Source organism: Rhinoderma darwinii, chromosome 3, assembly GCF_050947455.1.
Source record: "Rhinoderma darwinii isolate aRhiDar2 chromosome 3, aRhiDar2.hap1, whole genome shotgun sequence".
Classification (NCBI taxonomy): domain Eukaryota; kingdom Metazoa; phylum Chordata; class Amphibia; order Anura; family Rhinodermatidae; genus Rhinoderma; species Rhinoderma darwinii.
In genome coordinates this window covers 267,177,572-267,196,551 of record NC_134689.1, presented here as the reverse complement: position 1 = coordinate 267,196,551, position 18,980 = coordinate 267,177,572, and the positions used below count along the sequence as shown (strand labels likewise).

The 18,980-nt window shown below is 44.9% G+C and overlaps 1 protein-coding gene across 1 annotated transcript in view; it reads right to left on the bottom strand.

Annotated features, from left to right (window-relative positions):
* The window catches only part of LOC142750440 (uncharacterized), a 68,352-nt gene that overhangs the window by 42,673 nt on the left and 6,699 nt on the right, over nucleotides 1-18,980 (bottom strand). Inside the window, exons 2-4 of the mRNA XM_075859440.1 lie at nucleotides 13,001-13,199; nucleotides 9,481-9,704; nucleotides 305-547 (exon numbers count right to left, since the gene is read on the bottom strand). Coding sequence (XP_075715555.1) covers nucleotides 305-547; nucleotides 9,481-9,704; nucleotides 13,001-13,199 — 666 coding nt within the window. The remainder of the gene's footprint in view (nucleotides 1-304; nucleotides 548-9,480; nucleotides 9,705-13,000; nucleotides 13,200-18,980) is intronic.

The following is an 18,980-nucleotide window of genomic DNA, read 5'->3' as shown; positions in this document are numbered from 1 at the left end:
TCTTCTATTTTATATTCTATACTAGGTATCATTTCCCTAAGTCGACTGCATTATTGATTCCGTCAAAAAAACCTGAACTCATTCACAATGGTGACAAACGGAAACCATTAGCAAAGTTTCCGTCACCATTGAGATCAATGGTGATGCTAACGGAAGCTATGGTTTCCGTTTGCCTTTCCATTGAGTGGCTCAGCCAACGGAAAGCTCAGACGGACCCCCTCAACGGAAAGACAACGCTAATGTGAACACATCCTAAAATAAAAATTATATTTTCTTTGTTTTCAAATAGAAAAGGTTACCATACCTTGGCACTCACTGAGCGCATAGTTATAAAAGGTTTCAGAAGGACAGCGAGTCAGACACTTCCCCTGATACAGCTTTGGGTTAGCAGAAGGACAGGTCTCACAGTCATCATCTGATGTCCCCGAGCAGGTTTCACAACTGTTGTGACAGGAAATACATCTTCCAGCATCAAGATCCTCATAGTAGCCATCAGGACAGGTAGCCTTGCAGGTGCCATTGAAGAGAAGATATAAGTAACTGCATTCTTTCAAGAGGAAACAGAGAAAACATTTAGTACAGGGTCAACAAAGCCGAGGAGCCTATGAATATCATCGATAGATATAATAGAATATAAATACCACATTGTTGAATTTATACTTATACCATCTATTGAATGGGATGTAATTTCAACACTGCAGACTTGAAAATTGCAATGCTGTTCTGAGAACGCGGTTTACAAATAATAGTGATAGCCAGGGTGCCCCCTTAACACACCCAACCATGTGTCCAATGACAGTGACAGAGTGCTCCCATAAAAGATAGGCCTTATTTACACGAGCGTATTTAACGTCTGACCTATGTTATTCAATGGGGCCATAGACAGTCCGTGATATTCACGCATTGTGTGTCCGCTGCGTAAAACTCACGACATGTCCTATACTTGGCTGTTTTTCACGCATAACGCACCCATTGAAGTCAATGGGTGCGTGAAAATCGCCGATGGCAAACAGATGCACTTCAGTGTGCCGCACGTGATTCACGCTACAGTTGTAAAATAAATGAATGAAAACATAAAAGCACCTCCTGCTTTTATGTTTGTAAACATAAAAAGAGTGTCATAACGATGCCATATGCGCGAAAATCACGCAGGCACGCACCTAAATACTGATGCCACACGGAACTGTTACGCACACGCTCATGTGAATAAGGCCGGAGAGACAGAATGCCTGTAAAGTAACAACAAGGGTGCTTCGATAACAGGGACAGAGTGCTTAATAACAATGTAGCTACAGTACCCCCATAGCAGTGGCAATTATTTGGACACCACAGCCCTTCATAACAGTGATAGTCAGATTTCTATGACAGTTCACGCAAAGTTCATGGAAGGTATTGCTACAAATAGGGACACATGGGGTGCTATCAGGAACAAATTAAAGAAAGCAGAAAAAAAGGAAACACTTCAGGGGACAAATTATTAGGGTATGTTCACACGCAAATGCAAAATACGTCTGAAATTACGGAGCTGTATTCAGGCAAAAACAGCTCCTGAATTTCAGATGTTTTTGCATGTACTCGCGTTTTTCGCGGCGTCTTTTACGGACGTAATTGGAGCTGGTTGGTCAATGAAAAACGGCTCCAAAAACGTCCCAAGAAGTGTCCTGCACTTCTTTGACGTGGGTGTCATTTTACGCGCCGTCTTTTGACAGTGGCGCGTAAAATTACACCTCGTCTGAACCGAGCATCGTAAAACCCATTGCAAGCAATGGCAGATATTGGAGCCGTCTTTTCAGGCGTAATTCGAGGCGTAAAACGCCTCAATTACGTCTGAAAATAGGTCGTGTGCACATACCCTTAGGGTGCAGTCACATGCGGCAGATTTATTGAAGAAATTTCTACAACTAAAAATCAGATCTATTCATCTGAATGGAACTTGCAGAAATCTATACAGATGCTACAGAAACAAGCCCATACAGATGTATGGTACGGATTTTCAGTAGCAGAAATTTCTGCAACAAAATCTGCCACGTGTGACTGCACCCTTAAACCCCTTGGTGACATATGATGTAACTGTACTTCATGGCTACCAAAGGGGAGTATGGAGCAGGCTCACGGGCTGAGCCCTCTTCATACACAGCAGGTGTTAGCTGTATGTTACAGCAGACAACTTGGGATATGTTGACACGCTTAACAAAAAACGTCTGTAAAATACGGAGCTGTTTTCAAGGGAAAACAGCCATTGATTTTTAGCCAATTTTTAAGCATCAAGCGTTTTTTGATGTTTTTTTTACGGGCGGTTTTGGAGCTGTTTTTCCATTGAGACAATGAAAAATGGCTCAAGAAGTGATATGCACTTCTTTTTTACAGGGCGTTTTTTTTTACGTACCGTTGTTACAAAAGACGCGTAAAAAAACGCCCCATGGGAAGGAAACGCAGTTTTTCCCATTGAAATCAATAGTCAGATGTTTTCAGCCTTTTTCGGGGCGTTTACAGCCCGAAAAATGGCTGAAAATAGGTCGTGTGAACAACCCTAACTGCTAGTGCCAGGATCAGAGAAAACTCTGATCTCGGCCATTTAACCACTTCAAAGCTGCGGTCAATAGCAACCCAAAAAATGGTTGTAGCGTCAAGGTGTAAAAGAGGTTCTGTACTATTTTTTTTTACCCCTTCCCGACGTAAACAACTTTCAGATTTTCATTTTAGTTTTTTCCTCTCCACATTCCAGAAGCCATAGCGTCTTTATTTTTCCGTCGATATAGTACTATGAGGGCTTGATTTTTGCAGGACGAGTTGTAGTTTTTCGTACCATCCTTTATTTTGCTGTATAATGTACTAGGAAATGGCAAAAAAATTATTTGTGGGGTAGAAAATGAAAAAGACAGCGATTCCTTCATGGTTTTTTGCATGTTAACTTTATTCTGCGGGTCAATACAGTTACGGCGATACCAAATATATATAGTTTTTTCTATATTTTACTACTTTTACAAGTAAAAAAGAAAATTACCATAACTTTATTATTTTTCCGTCGATTAAGTGGTATGACATTCTTGCGTTTACAATATATTTTTTTTTACGGCGTTCACCGTGCGGGTTAAATACTTATATATTGTAATAGTTCAGACTTTTACGGATGCGGCGATACCAATTATGTATATTTATTTATTTATTTACTATGCTCTAGGGGGAAAATGGGAAAAGGGGGGTTTTTTGAACTTTTAATTATTATTTATTTATTTTACACAAAAAAAAAACTTTATTTAACTCATTTTTACTTTTTTTATTAGTCCCCCTAGGGGACTTCAACCAGTGACCGTTTGCACGACATACTGCAATACTAATGTATTGCAGTATATCGTGATTCTGACAGGCATCTATTAAGCCCTGCCAGATGCAGGACTTAATAGGTGTACAAAGATGGCAGACCCTGGGGCCTTCATTAGCCCCCCAGACAGCCATAGCAACCATCGCCCCCCCCCCCCCCGCGCGATTGCGTTGCGGGGGGCGCGATGAGCTATTAGAGGGGGTCGCCCCCTCTTTCACATGGCCTTATTCACATGAACGTGTCCATTTTACGTGCGCAAAAAACGATGCGTTTGGCGTGCGCAAAAGCTCAGTGTGGCATCTGTATATGATGTGTGGCTGCGTGATTTTTGCTTAGCCAGCATCATTATGACACTGTTATTATGTTTACAAACATAAAAGCAGAAGGTGCTTTTCTGTTTTCATTCATTCTTGTTACTACTGTTGCGCGAATCATGCGCGGCACCCGGAAGTGCTTCCGTGTGCCGAGCACGATTTGCACGCACCCATTGACTTCAATGGGTGCATGCTGCGCGAAACACGGGCAAGTATAGAACATGTCGTGAGTTTTACGCAGCACGCATACGCTGCGTGAAAATGACTGACAGTCTGAACGGCCCCATTCACTAACATAGGTCCGTGCGACGCGCGTGAAAATCCTGCGCGTTGCACGGACGTATAACCCGTTCGTGTGAATAAGGCCTAAGGGATGAAAGATATACAGGTCTCACACACACATGACTTCAATATATAATTCATTCAGCGGAATGGTTAATGATGTTTTGCCTGCTGATACATGAGTTACAATACACTGAGAAGTGCCCTAAGGGTATGTTCACACGATTAACAAAATACGTCTGAAAATACGGAGCTGTTTTCAAAGGAAAACAGCTCCTGATTTTCATACGTTTGAGCAACTCGCGTTTTTCGCTGCGTTTTCGCTGCGTTTTTTTACGGCCGTTTTTGGAGCTGTTTTTAATAGAGTCTATGAGAAAATGGCTCCAAAAATGTCCCAAGAAGTGTCCTGCACTTCTTTTGACGAACCGTCATTTTATGCGCCGTATTTTGACACCGACGCGTGAAATGACAGCTCGTCTGCACAGAACATCGTAAGACCCATTGCAAGCAATGGGCAGATGTTTGCCGACGTTTGGAGCTGTCTTTTCAGGCGTAATTCCAGGCGTAAAACGCCTCCATTACGTCTGAAAAGAGGTCGTGTGCACATACCCTTACATTTACATTTGTCCTGCCATATGATAATTTTAGGATTGTCCCCAATTAATACCCACCAAAAGCTTTTGTAGACTATATTTATATTGTATAAGAAATGTAATTAATAATTAACCCTTTGAAACAAAGCATCGTAATGCAATAAAGTAACTTATTTAAAGTAGGCACCGATCAGATTCTCTATCCTGAGTATTACTGAAAAAGAAATGTCGCCCCTAAACCCTAAGGGCTTATTTAGATGAATGTTGAAATCGTCCGTGTGATGACTGTTTTTTTACACAGCTACATGTATTTCTATGGGGCTATTCACATGGCCATTGTTTTAACGGACCGTGTGAACGGCCCGTGAAAAAATAGGACATGTCCTATTTTTGTCTGTTGTCTCGGATCCCTCAATAGACTCGTCTATGACGGGTCTGTGAAAACTGGTCTTGCATGGATGCAAATTGGATGTAAAAAATGGTCGTATTTCACGGCCGATTTGACACAGGTTCGTCTGAATAAGGGCTAAGTCCAAACCGTATATGTCTACATGACAATGAAAGTAGAATAGATTTCTCTATGCATACTATTAATGAAGGAGGCGAGCAGACTACTAGGCACCACAGGGTCACATCCCAGTTCAATAATTAGACAAATTAAAAACACATTTTCTTGAGCCCACGCCTCTGAAATTGTTCATTTATCTTGAGACTCCACAATTTACATTAGTCAACACTGAAAATACTTTATGGAAGAAGAAACAAAGCTAAATTCTACACCTATGTTCATACCACAGAAATATTTTTATTTTGTTACATTATTACTGCTTTAGTTTTCCAGAAATAGTGATCGTCTTGTTACGCCAAAACTACATGTGCAACTTTGTTGCAACAACATTGTGGCCACAAGTGGGATGAGCCCAAAATAGAATGGCACAAAGAAAGGTGGCAAAGTTGCCCCTGTAACTCTGGTGTTAATCACATCATCTTTGCAGATGTATATTTGAATAATGTAACTGATGTATGACAAACGTAGTACATTATCCCTTAAAAAAGTAAACAATATATTGCTCTATTACCTGATGTGACATAACATATAGTATTAATAATCTCATGCAGAATAATGTTTAATCATAAGATATTATAAGAAGTCTTTCACCCGTCCAGAGAAATGTTATGAACAAGGCCTTATTCACACGAGCGTTGAATACGTCCATGTGATGGCTGTTAAAACAACGGCGGTCACATGGACGCATGTTTTTCAATGGGGCCGTTCACTCGGCCGTTGTTTTAATGGACCGTGTGAAGGGTCAGTTGAAAAATAGAACTGGTCCTATTATCTTCAGTTTTCACTGATCCCTCCATAAGCTCAAGTCTATGTGGATCTGTGAAAACGGGACCCGCATGGGGGGACCTCGGACGTGAATGTAGCTGCAGAATTTACGTTGTCTGTTAACGTTGGACATTATCTGCATTTGTCTAGGAGTTCCAAATTAGTGAATGCTCCCTCAATGGTGGATCTGAGAGAGGCCGGTCAGAGAGAGACCATGACATGCAGCGTCAGTGTTCAAAGAGTCTCTGCCCTAGGGGGCGTATCCATCTTTATTTATAGGAAAATGAGAATAGGCGTTAGCCTTTATCTTGCAAACATAAACATTCTAAATATGGTAATATCCAAACTCCCCATATATCTTTAGCCCTAAGAAATACAATGTCACCACGTTTTGCCACGTTGCCTTTTTAACAGCTGAATGCACAGCCATAAAGTAAACGACTTAGAATAGAATAGCCATCCCCCCCTGTAGGCTGTTGTTTCAGCAGATCTTTGAGCTTTAGTGACAACTGTCCGTCCATGTGAAGCAACTTTAGGTTCACACATATAAAGATATTAAAATATTTTAGACAATTCCCTTCTTTTGAACATAAATTTGCTTAGCCATGTATTAGAATACCCATCCGAGATTACGTTCTCATCAGCTCTCCTGAATCAGAGCTTCTCTGCCATTCACCGCGAGATGGGTACTCAGTATATGTGTCTAGCAAAAGGTGAGTGTACAGCATTACATACTGTACACACCTGAAGATTTAGGGAATTACAGGTTTCACAATTCGGGGAATACCATCCACCTTGGTGTTGTGCTACGGCTTGACAGGTAACTTTATCAGATATGGAAGCATTCAGTGTCACGTAAACAGGTGGCTCTGAATGTTTCCTTACTCCTCGGTTCTTAGGGTCAGTGGCGTAACTACCGCTGTAGCAGCCGTAGCGGCTGCTACGGGGACCGCAGCATGAGGGGCCCGTGCCACCCGCCGGCACCAGCCGCTATGGCTGCTACAGCACGACGCCCCTGAAGGGCAACAAGAGAAACTGTCAGGTGATCGTGCATCACTGACAGCTGAGAACCTCTCACACTACGAGAGGCTTTGGATCACGTCAGCGGCTTATATCACTCACCCAGCCCGGGAACTTCATTCTCTTGCTGCCTGTCGCTCCTCCCGTCTCCGGCAGTGTGGAGGATTTGACATTTGACTCAGTGTCTGCAGCACGGCGACGGCACTGATAACTAAGTCAGTGCGTTCTTCGTGCTCACAGCTACTACAGCTCCTATACAAGGGAGCAGGCAGCTTAATTTGACATGACCTAAAACTCTATAACTCAATGTCACTTTGTGTCTATAATAACAGACACACAAATAAGGGTCTAAGCATGTTTCAACTAATATAAAAGGGAGACATTCAGACATTTATACTATCTTCCCTTGCAACCTGCACTGATACTCTTGGCAGAAATATTTATTTGGTTGTTTTACACTAATTCACTGCCAGATAGCAACATTGAATAACATACAATTTATGAGGAAAATTGTGTACTTTAATAGTGTAGGATTGGGGGTCATCTGCACTACAATACAATTGGACCTGCATTGGATAATTTTAAATATTCATAATATTTGTGTATAAATAGTTTTTTGTTTTTTTTCAATTGCTCAATTGAACCACAAGTCTTTCCCTTCTTTCTCCTTCCACAATTAATACTTGTTCCTTCAAAAGACATGCATCCCCTATCCACAGGATAGGGGATACATGTGGGATCGCTGGGGCGCCCAGCGATAAGGAGAACAGGGAACCGAAAGTCCCTTGAAGTTCTCCATGACAGACCTGGGACTTCCGGGGTCTGTTTCGGCAGCTTCATAGAAATTAATTGTGCACCGGTCACGCTTGTGCGCATGCGTGACCAGCGCTCCTTTCATTTTTATTGAACTGTGCAGACCCCGGAAGTCTGAGGTTTGTCATGGAAGAACTTTGGGGGACTTTCGGTCCCTCGTTCTCCTTTATCGCTGCCAGCGATCACACATGTATCCCCTATCTTGTGGATAGGGGATGCATGTCTTTTGTAGGACAAACTATAGGCCGTTTTTTTTGGGGGGGGGGGGTTGGGGACTGCATGGCGTTACCTACAGGGTGGGGTTTAGGGTTGTATGGCGTTATCTACAGGGGGAGGGCTGTATGGCGTTATCTACAGGGGGAGGGCTGTATGGCGTTATCTACAGGGGGAGGGCTGTATGGCGTTATCTACAGGGGAGGGCTGTATGGCGTTATCTACAGGGGGAGGGCTGTATGGCGTTATCTACAGGGGAGGGCTGTATGGCGTTATCTACAGGGGAGGGCTGTATGCCGTTATCTACAGGGGGAGGGCTGTATGGCGTTATCTACAGGGGGAGGGCTGTATGGCGTTATCTACAGGGGAGGGCTGTATGGCGTTATCTACAGGGGAGGGCTGTATGGCGTTATCTACAGGGGAGGGCTGTATGCCGTTATCTACAGGGGGAGGGCTGTATGGCGTTATCTACGGGTCGAGGGCTGTATGGCGTTATCTACAGGGGGAGGGCTGTATGGCGTTATCTACAGGGGAGGGCTGTATGGCGTTATCTACAGGGGAGGGCTGTATGGCGTTATCTACAGGGGGAGGGCTGTATGGCATTATCTACAGGGGGAGGGCTGTATGGCGTTATCTACAGGGGAGGGCTGTATGGCGTTATCTACAGGGGGAGGGCTGTATGGCGTTATCTACAGGGGGAGGGCTGTATGGCATTATCTACAGGGGAGGGCTGTATGGCGTTATCTACAGGGGGAGGGCTGTATGGCATTATCTACAGGGGGGTTGTATGGCGTTATCTACAGGAGGGGCTGTATGGCGTTATCTACAGGGGAGGGCTGTATGGCGTTATCTACAGGGGGAGGGCTGTATGGCGTTATCTACAAGGTGGCTGTATGATGTAATCTACAAGGGGCTATATGGCGATATCTACAAGTGGGCTGTATGATGTTATCTACAAGGGGCTGTATGGTGCTATCTATAGGGGGCGCTGTGTGGCGGAATCTATAGGGTGGCATGATCTACAAGTGGGGGTTGTGTGATACCCAGGGGAGGGGGGGCCCCAGTCAAAAGTTTGCTATGGGGCCCAGTCTTTCCTAGTTACGCCCCTGCTTAGGGTGGTGGGTGGTCTGGATCACATGCACTTTAATATCTGTGGCCCTTGTTACTGGCCACGCCTCAGGCCACCAGGAGAACAGATTTACACAGATCGGTACATGTTCATACTGTCCCACCTTTGGTACTGAGTCAATCTGCAATCGCTGATATGGGTAGTCCGCCTTTACCATATGCCTTATTGCAACTCGCACAGTTTTGCCTATGTTATGGCAGATACATATCATGCACCTCTGGACAAAACTGGCAGCAGCACTTGCTGAAACCTAGGGCTACCTACCATTTGGTCAACATTGCACACATTCCTTCTCTTTCACGTCCGAGTTTCCCTACGCTCGTATGAATTTAGCCTAAGAAAAGAAAAGTATAAAATATGTGTCTGGTTCACAGATTCTTGGCAGTAGCCTTTTGGTCAGCAGATCACAATATATATAGATGTTACACATAGATGAATACTGTAGTAAAGTTAAATTATACCAAGGCATGTTTTTTCATCTGCGCAGACGGTGCAGTGTGCTGGACAGTGCTTGCAGATGCCCTCCTCATCTGGATAATAGCTCAAGGAACAGTTAGGAAGGCACTTATTGTTCTCCAGGTACAGGCCATCCACACAGGACAAGCAATTCATTTTGCTTCCCTCACAGGTCCAGCAGGAACCCTCACATGTTTCACATGAGCCTTTAATGTTTTCAAAGTAACCTCTGTATAAAAGAGAAAAAATCATTTATCAAACTTCTGCAATATACAACTGGAATCGTTATAGGAAGAAATATATTTATGAAAATTCTGACCTGCATTTATTCCCAGGTACACCTTGAATGTAAAAGGCTGGATTCACACGACCATGTTACGTCCGTAATGGGCTCCTAGCATCATAGTTATGTACGATGCTAGGAGTCCCTGCCTCGCTGCAGGACAACTGTCCCGTACTGAAAACATGATTACATAACTATGATGCTAGGAGCCCGGCTCCCTGCACTGTGTTCGGTCCGTGATTAGCAGCCGAAATACGTTCGTTTGAATCCAGCCAAACCGTTCAGGGGGCCTTGCAGAAACAGTGACTGTCTTGCATGATGAATGCATCCAAGCATTGTCTACATGTCTTCCTTTAGCCTTGTTTTCTGACATTTGAATTGTACTACTCTGTAGCCCTCTTGTACATTGCAAAGTCCTCTGCAGGCGGTAGTAAGGAGGCACATAGATTTCCAGAGGGTTCGAACTATGCAGCATTCTGCATACCGCCGTATGGTGCTCAGTGCATATTACAAATAACTCCATAATACGACATCCAATGGAACACCCTCAATTTTATTTCTGTCACCTCCATATGCCTCAGAGGCATATTGAGATACAGCGGGGCCCCATTAGGGCCAGTTCACACAGAGTTTTTGGACGAGTTTCTTGACGTGGAAACCGTGCCGCAAAATGCGCCAAAAAACGGCAGAAAATGCCTCCCTTTGATTTCAATGGGAGGCGAAGGCTTTTTTCCCCACGAGCGGAAAAACCGGGTCGCGGGAAAAAGAAGGGACATGCTCTATCTTTGGGCGTTTACGCCTCTGACCTCCCATTGACAGCAATGGGAGGCAGAGGAAGCGTATTTCGTGGCGTTTTTTTGCCTGCGGCGCTCAATGGCCGCGCGTGAAAAACGCAGCGAAAATCGGCGTGCAGGCAGAGTAAACTCTGCCTCAAAATTCCAGATGGAATTTTGAGGCAGATTTTCCAGCTCCAAAAAACTCTGTGAAGCCAGCCTTAGGCCCTGTTCACACTGAGTTTTTTTACGAGTTTTTTTGGCGCGGAAACCGCTCCGCAAAACTCGTCAAAAAACGCCCAAAAATGCCTCCCATTGATTTCAATGGGAGTTGGACAAGTTTTTTTACCGCGAGTAAAAAAAACGCATCACGGTAAAAAGAAGCGATATGACCCATCTTGAGGCGGTTACCGCCTCCAAAACCCCATTTCAATCAGTCAGAAAGGGTAAAAAAAACACCTTGACGAGTGTTTTGACGAGTTTTTGTCAAACCACTGTGCAAAACCCATCTGGAGCAGTTTTTGCAGGAGGAATTTTCCTCCTGCATAAGGCTATGTTCACACGGGGTCTTTTGCCGAGTTTATTGACGCGGAAACCGCGTCGCAAAACTCGGCAGAAACGGCCCGAGAACGCCTCCCATTGATTTCAATGGGAGGCGTCGGCGTCTTTTTCCCGCGAGCAGTAAAACTGCCTCGCGGGAAAAAGAAGCGACATGCCCTATCTTCGGGCGCTTCCGCCTCCGACCTCCCATTGACTTCAATGGGAGGCAGGAGAAAGCGTGTTTTCTGCCCGCGGCGCTCAATGGCCGCGGGCGAAAAACGGCGCGATCATTGCTATTCACACGGAGTATTTTGGGGGAGGAATATCTGCCTCAAAATTCCGTTTGGAGCTTTGAGGCAGATATTCCTCCCCCAAAATACTCCGTGTGAACATAGCCTAAAAGTCTATGGGCTGTCGTATTATGGCTTGATACAATAATATTGTGGGTTAACACCCTGTTTTTCGTTTATGTCAGTTTTTGTTAATGTACACAAATGTAAGTGCATGAATGTGCGAGAGTTTATTATTGATACATGGCTTACAATTTGCCTATAAAGTCTGAAATAATATTGAAACCATGTACTTTACCTGTAATGACCGCACAGCTGAATAGGTCATCGCAAAACCGTGGCAATACACGGTAAAATGCATGCTGTTTTTACGGTGCGTTTTTCACAGCAATTAAGAAGTACATGAAAATCAATACAAAACTTCAATAAAAACACAATCAAAATGCCCTGTGGAACTCCAGCCTTGGGGCCTGTTCACATCAGCATTGGGCTTTCAGTCATCGGTTCCGTTCGACCTTTCCGTCCTAGGAACCGATGAATGGAAAGCCGAACGGAAACCATAGCTTCCATTCGCATTACCATTGATTTCAATGGTAATGCTTCCGTTGCAATTGGTTTCCGTTTGTTTCTGTTCCGTAAGGTTTCCGTTTTTTGTTGTTGAAACAATAGCGTAGTCAACTTCCACAGCTCTCTAGGGCCTACCGTTCTAAATATTCACATGTTCACCACTGGCTTCCGCATCAAGGGTCTTCCTATCAGATGACCCGTTTTAGCCAATAGAAGCTCACAGCTTCTTCATTCATAGGCTTCGTTCACAACTGCGTCAGGGCTCCGTTCAGGGGTTCCGTCTGTGCTTTCCGTCAGGGGAACCCATGGCCGGAAGCCTGACTGAAACAAACAAACAAACAAACAAACAAACAAACAAACAAACCATGGGTTTCCGTTTGCATCACCATTGATTTCAATGGTGATGGATCCAGTGCCAATGGTTTCCGTTTGTCTCAGTTGTGCAAGGGTTCCGTCGTGTTGATGGAATCAATACCGTAGTCTACCACTGACTTTAATTTACCCATTTGCGATATGCTATAAGAGTTTAATAAATGAGAATGAGGAAAAGGTGAACAGTAACGGCATGTTTAGGGCTGATTGTATGTTTTCATATGCAATGGATAAAAACAGCAGTACCACATAGGACCAATATATATATATATATATAAAAAGCAAAACAGAAAATCAAGCAGCATCGGTCGAATCTGGGTGCAAGCCCTAGGGAACAGACCAAGGACCCAAATATACAGCAATCCAAAAAATAGGCAGCATACCGTAGTATAAAGTGCAAAATTCAAGGGTACTTTATTGCCCCATGTGCCGCGTTTCAGCTCTGTCCTCTAGAGCCTTTCTCCTGCTTGAGAAAGGCTCTAGAGGACAGAGCTGAAACGTTGCACATGGGGCAATAAAGTACCCTTGAATTTTGCACTTTATACTACGGTGTGCTGCCTATTTTTTGGATTGCTATATATATATATATATATATATATATATATATATATACACATACATAGACACACATAAATGTATAAAAAAATATATACAATATATACACCTATTTAAACGTAAAAGTTATCATACTACTACTTACTCTGGACAGTCAAAAAGACACCGTCCTTCATGAAGGAACAGGTTTTGGTCTTTTGTATTACATTTTAGGCAGTTTTCAATGCTACCTGCACAACTTTCACAGGTCACTGAACATTTTTCACATGTTTGAGTGAATAGATCACCAAAGAATCCCTGTGGACAGCTTGGCACACATTGATTTTCCTCATCCAGGTAGTAACCTAGAATACATAGGATGCATGTGTTATTCATCAAGCAAGGTCACATTGCATAGGGTGATTCTGATTAATGATGTCATTTGGAGTTACTCTATTTGTACATGCATACTATGCAAAAAGGCCAGATAGGTTGTTTGAGATTTAATTGGTTACAATACTGTATGTTTAAGTGGAAATGACTTTAGATACCAAATATTTTTGTCATTAGGCGGTATTGTCTGCAGAAAATGTAATCACAAAGTCTGCAATCTGACCATAAGCCAGCTGGTCAATTATATGGCAAAACAAACTAGCGGAAGACATTTTTATCACATAGAAACACATTAATAAGGCCACACGGTGCAGTCACGGTGCGTTTATGTTGCGTTTTTAAACTGCAGCAAGTCATTTCTTAATAGAAGTCAATGGTGACATTTTTGTTAGGGCATGGCCACACGTGGCGGATTTCCTCCGCAACTGTCCGCATCAATGCCGCACCTAATCCGGGTTGCGGATTACGGCTGCGGATCTGCCCAAAATGTGCAGAAAATTGATGCGGACTAGCTGCTGCGGACTGCGGGAAAAGTGCTTCCCTTCTCCCTATCAGTGCAGGATAGAGAGAAGGGACAGCACTTTCCCTAGTGAATGTAAACGAATTTCATACTTACCGGCCGTTGTCTTGGTGACGCGTCCCTCTTTCGGCATCCAGCCCGACCTCCCTGGATGACGCGCCAGTCCATGTGACCGCTCCAGCCTGTGCTTGGCCTGTGATTGGCTGCAGCCGTCACTTAGACTGAAACGTCATCCTGGGAGGCCGGACTGGAGACAGAAGCAGGGAGTTCTCGGTAAGTATGAACTTATATTTTTTTACAGGTTGCTGTATATTGGGATCGGTAGTCACTGTCCCGGGTGCAGAAACAGTTACTGCCGATCGCTTAACTCTTTCAGCAACCTGGACAGTGACTATTTACAGACGTCTCCTAGCAACGATCCCGTCATTACTGGAGCCCCATTGACTTCCTCAGTCTGGCTGTAGACCTAGAAATACATAGGTCCAGCCAGAATGAAAAAATGTCAAGTTAAAAAAGCAAGACGCATCCGCAGCACACATAACATGTGCATGACAGCTGCGGACTTCATTGCGGAAATTAGAATCTCCATTGAAGTCAATGGAGAAATTCCGCCATGAGTCCGCCACTGCTCCGCAACAGACAGAGCATGCTGCGGACACCAAATTCCGCTCCGCAGCCTATGCTCCGCAGCGGAATTTTACGCATCGTCTAAACGAACACTGCTAAATTAAAGTGGAAGTCAATGGACAAACGGCTCCGCTGCGGATTAACGCTGCGGAGTGTCCGCAGCGGAATTTAAGTGAAATTCCGCCACGTGTGAACCCAGCCTTATGGACAGACTGCGGCTATTATATGACAATGTTTTTTTTGTGCAGATAACTGCATCTTCATAATGTCGACTGCATGCAGTTACTGACCGCGCTGCCAATGTTGTTGCTGAACTGCTTGCGTTTTTGCTAACTGTTCTGCAATGCATTGTAATGAACTATATACAGGAAGCACCTAACAAACTTCAACACGGGTGAAAACTATATCCATCAATTATTTCCTTTAAAATCGCAACAGAACAGCAGCATTACAGAGACAAAAAACGCATGCAGTTGACCGCATGCGGTTTTCAAAAGCAAAAAAACCGTGTCAACGACGCACCGTGTGGCCTTAGGCTGGGTTCACATGAGCATGTTACGTCCGTAATGAACGGAACGTATTTCGGCCGCAAGTCCCGGACCGAACACACTGCAGGGAGCCGGGTTCCTAGCATCATAGTTATGTACGATGCTAGGAGTCCCTGCCTCTCCGTGGAACTACTGTCCCGTACTGAAAACATGATTACAGTACAGGACAGTTGTCCTGCAGCGAGGCAGGGACTCCTAGCATCGTACATAACTATGATGCTAGGAGCCTGGCTCCCTGCAGTGTGTTCGGTCCGGGACTTGCGGCTGAAATACGTTCCGTCCATTATGGACGTAACATGCTCGTGTGTACCCAGCCTAACCCTAACCAGTGGCGTAACTACCGCCGTAGCAGCAGTAGCGGCTGCTACGGGGCCCGCGGCATGAGGGGTCCCGTGTCGCCCACCGGCACGGGCCCCCACGATGGCCGGAGGCTCCGATAGCAGCCGCTATGGCTGCTACAGCGGGACGCCACTGAACACTACGGCAGAGCAGGGAGGTATCTCCCCGCTCTGCCATTAACTGGTTCCCGACCGCTGGCTGTATTTTTACGGCCAGCGGTCAGGGTCCTTAAAACCCGAGCCATGGACTTTCTACGGCTCGGATTTTAACTTGCTGCCCGCGCGATCGGGCAGTTGAATGTCGGGTCTCCGGCTGTCAGTGACTGCCGGGGACCCTGAGGAGAGGATAGAAGCAGCTTTCGCTGCTTCTGTCTTCTCTGATCACTTGTACACAGCGCTGAATGCGCGCTGTGTACAGGAATAGAGACAGCAGCAGCGGCGCTGTCTCTATTCCTCCCGGTGATCATGTGACTGGTCACATGATCGCCGGGTGCCGTTACTGACAGACTGCTGCTGGGTATTACTAGACCCAGCACAGCTCTATTAGTGACAATCGTCACTATGAGAGGGCTGATTTTCCCTGTAACTGGGGCTGCTGTGCAGCTCCAGTTACAGTGGAAAAACATGGTGTAAAAGAAAGAAAAAAAATATATAAAGTTCCCCAAAGGTCTTCTTTGACCTTTGGGGGACAGACCATAGTAATAAAAAAATAATAAAGTAAAGTGCAAAAAAAATTTAAATAATAAATACACATAAAATACCCACCCCAGAAAAAAAAACGTTCCCCCCCCGCAAATCATTGTTGTAACTCTAGCGCTGACCCAATTACCCTAATATAGACATGTAATATATAAAAATTTACGGTAGACAATGGCGATCACAAATAAAAGGTCTATTTTAGGATAAAACTATGTTATTACCAAAAAAAAAAAGCTGAAATGTAAAAAAGCTTATTTTTTTACTATTATTTTAAAACTTTATGAATAAAAATTCTAAAATAGCAAAAAAGGTGTGTATAAAAACAATAAAAAATGAAACCTGCATTGTCTACGGAAAAAACGTCGCAAAAATCACGTCGTTAGCCCAACAAATAAAAAAGTTATAGCCATTTAACTAACACGTGCTAAAAATGGCTAAACGGTGTCTGGTCCTGAAGGCGCAAAATAGAGCAAAAGACATGTATCCCCTCTCCACAGGATCTCCACAGGACATGTATCCCCTCTCCACAGGACATGTATCCCCTCTCCACAGGATATCCACAGGATAGGGGATACATGTGTGATCGCTGGCAGGGATAGGGAGAACGGGGGACTGAAAGTCCCCTGAAGTTCTCCATCACAAACCTCGGACTTCCGGCGTCTGTGTCGGCAGCTCCGTAGAAATGAATGGAGCGCCAGTCGTGCTTGTGCGCATGCGTGACCAGCGCTCCTTTCATTTTTATTGAGCTGCGCAGACGCCGGAAGTCAGAGGTTTGTCATGGAGAAGTTCAGGGGACTTTCAGTCCCCCGTTCTCCCTATCGCTGCCAGCAATCACACATGTATCCCCTATCCTGTGGAGATCCTGTGGAGAGGGGATACATGTATTTTGTAGGACACACTGTAGGTCGCATTTTTTTGGTAGGGGGGACGCTGTATGGCGTTCCCTACAGGGGAGGGAACGCTGTATGGCGTTCCCTACAGGGGGGGGCTGTATGGCGTTCCCTACAGGGGGGGGCTGTATGGCGTTCTCTACAGGGGGGGCTGTATGGCGTTCCCTATAGGGGGGGGCTGTATGGCGTTCTCTACAGGGGAGTGCTGTATGGCGTTCTCTACAGGGGGGGCTGTATGGCGTTCTCTACAGGGGGGGCTGTATGGCGTTCCCTATAGGGGGGGGCTGTATGGCGTTCTCTACAGGGGGGTGCTGTATGGCGTTCTCTACAGGGGGGGCTGTATGGCGTTCTCTGCAGGGGGGCTGTATGGCGTTATCTACAGGGGGGCTGTATGGCGTTATCTGCAGGGGGGCTGTATGGCGTTCTCTACAGGGGGATGTATGGCACTATCTACAGAGGGGGGGCTGTATGGCGTTCCCTACAGGGGGGCTGTATGGCGTTATCTACAGGGGGGGCTGTAAAAAAGGCACTATCTACAAGGGGGGGGTTGTGTGACACCCAGGGGAGGGGGGGCCTCAGTCAAAAGTTTGCAATGGGGCCCAGTCTTTCCTAGTTACGCCCCTGACCCTAACCATGCTGGAAAAACTCAATTAGCAATTAACCCAATTCTAACTTTATCCTCATATGAAAAGGTAAAGGTTGCGTTTATCATGAATGTACTACCAGTGAGATCTGTGAGGTATGCTATATATGCTTGTGGTGCATAGGAGAACTGAAAAGAGTCAGTCATTATATAGGAAGCTTAAGAAACAAAACAATAGGAGGCCTATTGTAAAGTTGCTTCATTTTTCCTTTTAGATTCATTGAAGCAATACAAAATTTGGTAGCTTGGCTGTACATAGTCTTTAAGGCCCATGTTTACACAATTAGGGCACGTTCAGACGTGGCAGAATTTTTCCGCTGCAAATGTTGGTGCAGATTTGGGGCAATTACGCAACTAATCTGCACAAACATTTGCATATTTGACAGGTAATTCAGACGTTGCAGAAAAAACAGCGGACTTGCCACAGATTTAAATTTTTGCATTGCAAAGGCTGAAATACGCAGTGAAATTCCGCTTCTTCTCCGCAACAGACAGTGCATGCTTCGGAGCGAAAATTCTGCACCGCAGCCTATGGTCCGCAGCGGAGTTTTCCACAACGTCTTCACGAAGATAACTAAAAAGGTGCGGAAACCAATGGACAAACTGTCTGCTAAGGATTTCCACTGCGGACTGTCCGCAGCAGAATTCCACAGCAATTCCGCCACGTCTGAATGTGCCCTTAGGGTATGTTCGCACAAAAAAATGCAAGCTGCTTAAAAAATTGCTCAAAATCAGGAGCTGTTTTCCCTTGAAAACAGCTCCATAAATTCAGCCGTTTTTTGTTAAGCGTGTGAACGTACCCTAAGGGTATGTTCACACGAGGTCATTACGTCCGTAATTGACGGACGTATTCCGGCCACAAATCCCGGACCAAACACAGTGCAGGGAGCCGGGCTCCTAGCATCCTAGTTATGTACGACGCTAGGAGTCCCTGCCTCGCTGCCGGACAACTGTCCCGTACTGTAATCATGTTTTCAGTACGAGACAGTTGTCCGGCAGCGAGGCAGGGACTCCTAGCGTCGTACATAACTATGATGCTAGGAGCCCGGCTCCCTGCACTGTGTTCGGTCCGGTACTTGCGGCCGAAATACGTCCGTCAATTACGGACGTAATGACCTCGTGTGAACATACCCTAAGGGTACGTTCACACGGGCTATTTTCAGTCGTTTTTCTGGCTTTAAAAATCCAAAAAACGGCTGAAAAATCGGAAGTAGAACGCTTACAAACATCTGCCCATTGATTTCAATAGGAAATACGGCGTTCTGTTTCGACAGGGCGTTTTTTATGCCTCATTTTTAAAAAACGGTGCGTAAAAAGACACCCCGTAAAAAGAAGTGCATATCACTTCTTGAACCTTTTTGGAGCTGTTTTTCATTGACTCAGCTCCAAAAACGGCCGTAAAAAACTCAGCGAAAAACGCTAGTTTGATTAAAAAACGGCTGAAAATCAGGAGCTGGTTTCCCTTGAAAACGGCTCTGTATTTTCAGC